The sequence below is a fragment of the Myotis brandtii genome, unplaced genomic scaffold (assembly GCF_000412655.1).
Source record: "Myotis brandtii unplaced genomic scaffold, ASM41265v1 scaffold1557, whole genome shotgun sequence".
NCBI classification, from domain to species: domain Eukaryota; kingdom Metazoa; phylum Chordata; class Mammalia; order Chiroptera; family Vespertilionidae; genus Myotis; species Myotis brandtii.
In genome coordinates, this window is record NW_005355651.1 from 598220 (window position 1) to 604429 (window position 6210).

Consider the following 6210-nt stretch of genomic DNA (forward strand, 5'->3'; position numbering starts at 1 on the left):
TTTGATCACCTCCCACTGCCCCGCCTTCCCTCTGAGAATCTTCAGTCTGTTCTATGCTTCAGTGTCTCTGGATCTGTTTTGCTCATCAGTTCATTTTGTTCATTAGATTCCACATATGACTGAGATCATGTGATACTTGTCTTTCTCTGACTGACTTCTTCCACTCAGCATAATACTCTCAGGTCCCTCCACGCTGTCTCACAGGGTGAGAGACCCTCCCTTTTCACTGCTGCATAGTATTCCCTGGTATAGCCGCACCACAGCTTTCTATCCGCTCGTCTCCTGAGGGGCACTGGCTGTTTCCAGGGCTGACCTTCAGATGGTTCCTCACTCATAGCAGGTCCCTGCCTCTTGGCCATCGACATTCAGGGCAGTGACTGCGTTCCCGTCTCCACCCCAGAAACAACGTCCTCCCAGCCCAACGGGAGGGGCCCAGGCGCTCACGGACACGACGCAGGAGGGACTTCCCACGATGACTGCCCATTACACACGGCCGTGGCGTCCGTGCGGATGCAAGTCCCTGACTGAGAGCCATAAACCCCAACGAGTCCCCGTAAATGCCAGATGACGAGGGTTGGTTCACAGCCGTCACCAGGGAACGGCCGGTGACTCGCCTTCACACGGGACTTCAGATGTGGGGACGATGATGCTGGAGGGCCACGCCCGTGGCCGGGAGGATATAAACGCGTGGTCCAGGGTGACATTCACACTCTCCTCGCTGACCTGCTCTCCTCTCGTCGCCATGTCCCTCAGCGGCTGCTCCAGGAACCTCTCCTCCGGCTCCCACAGGGGCCCCCTGCGCCCCCCCGGCTCCTCCTGTGGCTCCCACCCCAGCAACCTGGTCTACAGCCCTGCCCTCTGTGCCCCCAGCCCCTGCCCACAGGGCCCCTCTCTCCACAGGGGCTTCCAGGAGACCTGCTGGGAGCCCCCCAGCTGCCGGACACCCCACTGTGGCCCCAGGACCCCCTCACCCTGCGGTCCAGGACCCAACCTGGGGCTCTGTGCTGTGGGCCCGGCAGCTGCTCTCTGGGCTGTGGGTCCCCTAGATTCAGGCCCCTGGGTGACGGGGTCTGTGGGTTCCCTCCCCTGAGCTATGGGTCTGGGTTCTGCCACCCCAACGGCTTCGCCTCCAGCGGCTGCTGATCCCCCTGTCACAGCCCAGCCTGCGGCTCTGGCGCCCCCGGGCCGGCCCACCAGCAGCGCCTGTCTCAGACCTGCTCTGTCTTCACCAGCGAAGATGCATCACTCCCTTGTTCTCCATCAACTTCTCACCTCGTCTCTGGTCCCAAATACGACGGAAAGACTTTATCTCAAAAATTCCATAATTAATGGATGAGCTCTCCCCTGGGGATGGAATGAATGACACTGGAATCTCTTCCAAAGCTGTATGAAACGCCGAGTCATTATACTCTAATACAGTAATTAATGAGCAGCTGCGTGTACTGTTCTAGTTGTTCACTCGCGGGGGTTTTGACTGTGATCTGTGAAAGCGATATTATGGAAAGATGAACGTGCACAGGAAATAGGTTGTGAAATTCCAGGGAGTTGGAGATTTGAACAAATTTTGTGGGACCTCAAACTGTAAGTCGTTGGACTCTCGTTTGAATAGACAGACTTTTATGGATTAAAATCTCAAAGTCAGGACTGAGATTGATGTCCTCAGAAGACGTGGACCCTCGGGCATGAAGCAGCAGCTGGTGGTAGTAACACCGGCAGCGCAGAGAAGAAAATGTCTGCTTTGATGGGGATGGTTAGGGTTACACACGAAAGAAAACCTGAACAGAAGACAGAGCCTCAGTACACCTTCACGTAGACAGATGAGATATAAATGCAAATGGAGACAGAGATTTATGACCAGATAGAGAGAAAATTACAGGTGGAGTTACATAAATACAGATGAATATCTAGCTGTGATGTAGATGAAGAGAGAGATGAGACAGACGTAGAGACAGGCTGAGAGCCAAGAGCACTTCAAGGAGTTAAGAAATTGCAGAACCCAATACACATGCCATGCAGTCGAAACACACCAGCAAGAGATTCAGTAAATGGAAATATGAGACACAGATGTTAAAGTAACTGTAACTGATAGACTCGGAAAACAGAAGGATGGATTTTAGATGCAGCTGGAGAGACAATTTTCTAGTGATAGTTCACTAGAAAATATTCAAAATAAAAAATCGAGGATATTTTTTAAAATTTTGAATGGAGCTTCAGACACTGTGGAAAGGTCTGACATAATTTCAGTTGAAGCCCAAAAACAAGATTGTGTGTGTGTATGTGTGTGTGTGTGTGTGTGTAGGGCAGTTGGGGGTGACCAGGCCAGCAGAGAAGGGCAGTTGGGGGCGACAGGGCTGGCAGAGGAGTGGTTAGGGGCAATCAGGCAGGCAGGCAGGCAGGCGAGTGGTTGGGAGCCAGCAGTCCCGGATTGTGCAAAGGATGTCCTGTGGGATCGGGCCTTAGCCAGCAGTCGGACATCCCCCGAGGGGTCCCAGATTGGAGAGGGTGCAGGCTGGGCGGAAGGACACCCCCCTGCACGAATTTTGTGCACCAGGTCTCTAGTATACAGTAAGTGTCAAAAGCAAAATGATCCCAGAATATAGTGGAAAGATGTAGGAAGGGAGGAATCATAAATAAAAGAGAGATATTAGATAAAGTTAAGAAAATACTGCCCATGAAAACACGGGGACAAATATACTAGTGTATCCACATGCATCAACATACATGGAATTAAAATACAAAAATTCCCAAAACACAGTAATGCACGAATTGGGGTAAAGATAAGTGGCCTTACAATTCCCAACATTCTTGTGTTCTATGACTTCTGCGAGGAGTTACGGGCTTCGTGTTGTAAAATAATAGCTTTCTCACCTCGCCCATCTCCCCGCGGTGGGATGTTGGGAATCTCAGGTGTGACCGTGTGTGCCGTGGCCCTTGTCCTGCCGCTGACTCACTCTGTGAGTGGCCCTCACACGGCTCTCCGTTCACGCCCGATGTGGGAGCTGCTGCTGTTCACTGGCTAGTTGTGTCTCTGAGCTCAGTGACTAGTGTCTGTGGGTGGTGGGGTGGCCCGGCAGACACCCAGACCCTGAGCCCTGGAACTTGAGATTGCGCTACCTCAGGGGGCAGAGGCAGGCAGTGGGCAGCATGAGAGCTGAGAATCAGCCAGCCTAGAACTCTGGAGGTGCTGGGGGGCAGGGGAGGGGAGCGACAATGGAATTCTAAGCCTCCTTAATGATGGAGAGAGGCGTGTGAGCAGGTGAGGGTGATGGACGTGAGAATGGTTGAGCCCTGGCTGGTGTGGCCCAGTGGTTGGGCATCGCCCCTGGATGGAAAGGCTGCCTGTTTGAGTCCTGGTCAGGACACATGCCCGGGCTGTGGGCTCCATTACACCCCCTCCCACCTGGGAGACATGCAGGAGGCAGCCAATCAATGTCTTGTTCTCACATCGATGTTTCTCACTCTCCCTCTCGCTCTCAGAAATTTTGTTTGTTTGTTTTAAAGAATGATCTGACCTGCCATTGGCCTGGAAGGTGAAGGGAGGGAGGGATGGGGAGTCCAGGTGGCCCCCAGGAGTGAAGGGCGAGGAGGAGAGCTTCCCGGGGCCTGTGGGGAGGGCGCAGCCCCGGCCCCCCAATCCCTCCCCGCCCTCACCCCCACCGGCTCCTGACTGCAGCCCAGTGAGGCCGGGCTGACCTCTGACCCACAGAACTGTGACAGCCACTGACCTGGGGGGATTTGTTGTCGCACAGCAGGAAACCGAGGCACAGGTACCTCTGGAGGAGAGCTCCCTCTCTGCTCCTGCCCTCGGGACGCGGGGAGAGGAGGCCTCGGCGCTGGCTGCCTCCTGTCGGCTTCCGTTTTGGGGTAAAATTGGATGATTTCTCTCGGTTGGAGTTTATGTCTGAGGCCAACGTGGATCATGAAAAGCCATGAGCTGGACTGCTCACTCTTGACCATTTTAAATGTTATGATGCGATGGTGGTGACTCCCCGCATTTCCTCTCAGCAGCCCGTTCTCTTTTCCTCTGTAGAAGCACCGCGACCACTTCATGGCCGAGGAAAGGAGGGGAGGGGCGGGGGGGCACCTGGGAAAAGAGGAGGAACAGGAAACGGCCCGTCGGGGGATGAAGTGGTTCTGTCGCGCTGTACAAGCCCTTCCTGTGTGGCCGTGAAACGCCGGCTCCTCTGTGTGTCCCTGTGGAAGGGGGTTAGGTTGAGCTGGATGAACTCGGCCACGTCTTCTGTTTTGCCTGCTTTGCGGTGTCTCTGGGGCGGGCGGCGAGGAGATGACCGGCGTGTATAGGCTCCCAGGCCCCAGGGCCCTGCACTCCGTCTCCTACACCCAGGGGTGTGTGAGGACCCTGTTGTCAATGTAAGAAACAGTCAAACCTGTAAGAATGTCTGTGAGTTTCTTTGAGCCCAACTGCCGACAATTGCCGGGAAGCAGAACCTCAACGGATGGGATGACGCTCCGGAGAACACGTTTCTCACCGTGTTTTATACGTGACATCGAAGGAAGAGACACGGGCCAGTTCATGGAATCCGCTGGTGATGGATTAGGGAGGCGGGAGCAAGCAAAGCGGGGAACCCTGGGATTGGGTGAAAAGTGAAGTGACGGACACATGCTCCTTTCCCGTAGGCGGGTGCCGGGTAGTAACCGTCAGCAACTCACTCACAGACGAGGGGCCGTGGCCTCACAGAGCCGTGCCTGGGCTTTGGGGTGCGGGGAAAGGGAAGTCACCCTGACATTCCAGCGAGATGTCATTTGTTATCATCGATGCAGAAAGACAACAGGCTCAGCCAAGGGAAAGGTGGGCCTTTGCCAGGGAAGAACCCGCCTAGGACACGACTGCCCACAACTGCTTTTTAATTCAAAGGTTTCCGTCTCAGACCGCCCTGTGGTCACTTTCTGTCTCAGTTTGCAAGGCGGCCACGCAGGCCTCCCCTGAGCCTGTCGGTCAGCATGTGACCCCGTTCCGTCCACACTTTATGACAAAGGCCAGGAGCACTAGGACACATTGCGTGTTCTCTGTAACGGCTGTGTCTCCAGGTACCAGCCGACGCCGTGGTAGTGCCTTCCTGTTACGGTGTCTGGACGGGAGGGGAGGCAGCGCCGCCGTTCAGTGCAGAGCTGAAGGGTCCTCCCGATGCTGTTAACGGCGTCTCGTTGGCAGCGTCGGGCGCGAAGAGCCAGGTGCGCCCGCAGGTGCTGAGCGAGGGCCCCTGTCTGTGGGCTCCGACTCCTATTCGAGTGCAGATGATGTGGACAGACTGGAAACGGGGATGGCGGCCAGGCGCTCAGCCAGTTTTATAGTCGCTCCCTGCTGTGATGGCCTCGAGCGAGGGGTGCGTTTTCCCCACATTTCACGCCCACACGCTGGCGTCTGCGGCAACAGCCTCGGTGCCGGCCTCGCCGACAGAGCCAGCTTGTTCCGCGCCCTCCAGGCTCTGTCTTCAGAGCTGCGTGGTCCATGCTCAGCGTGTGAGCAAGGACGGCCCAGCCTTCTCATCGGTTTATCAAGAGAAAGGCTCCACCTGGAGTGTGGGGGCGTCCAGGACAAACTCCCCCCTAAAGATGGAAAACTATCTAAGCCCAACCACATGAGTACACAGCCCCCCACATCGGAGCTTCCCACAGCCCCCCAACAGCAGTGACAACGCACCTCCTGGTTGACATGTTCCTCATATAATAAAACCCTAATATGCAAATCTACCGAACGGCAGAAGGACCAGCGAAACGACCAGTCGCTATGATGCACACTGACCACCAGGACTATAATAAAACCCTAATGTGCAAGTTGACGGAACGGCAGAAGGACCAGCGAAACGACTAGTCGCTATGACGCACACTGACCTCAACACAGGAGCTGCTCTCTGGTGATCAATGTGCTCCCACAGGGGGAGCACTGTGGCTTCTGGCTGAGCAGAGCTCCCTCGAGGGGTCCCAGACTGTGAGAGGGCACAGGCTGGACTGAGGGACCCCCTCCGCCCCCTGCACAAATTTCGTGCCCTGAGCCTCTAGTTATATAATAATGAGTAAGATTCCTTTTCTTAAAGCAGAATACCTGAATTCACTTTTTATTAATGATTTTGGCTGAATGTTTTGCTGAAGCAAAAAACATACTTTTCTCAAATGGAGGAAAATGAGCTCAGACTGTTTTCCTCGTTTGTCCGTGGGTCAGAGGCACAGATCGGGCCTCTCCCGTCACCC

The 6210-nt window shown here is 55.0% G+C and overlaps 2 protein-coding genes across 2 annotated transcripts in view; both read left to right on the plus strand.

The window, feature by feature from the left end:
* Positions 1 to 742: 742 nt before the first annotated feature.
* LOC102250188 (keratin-associated protein 13-1-like) lies at positions 743 to 1143 on the plus strand. The gene is made up of 2 exons (XM_005861743.1): positions 743 to 936; positions 1020 to 1143. Exons 1-2 carry the CDS (start codon positions 743 to 745, stop codon positions 1141 to 1143), a joined length of 318 nt encoding a protein of 105 aa, XP_005861805.1.
* A 3142-nt stretch (positions 1144 to 4285) lies between these two features.
* Positions 4286 to 6210, plus strand: part of LOC102250499 (leucine-rich repeat extensin-like protein 5) — a 5230-nt gene continuing 3305 nt past the window's right edge. The window contains exons 1-2 of the mRNA XM_014536047.1: positions 4286 to 4351; positions 5050 to 5193. Coding sequence (XP_014391533.1) covers positions 4286 to 4351; positions 5050 to 5193 — 210 coding nt within the window. The remainder of the gene's footprint in view (positions 4352 to 5049; positions 5194 to 6210) is intronic.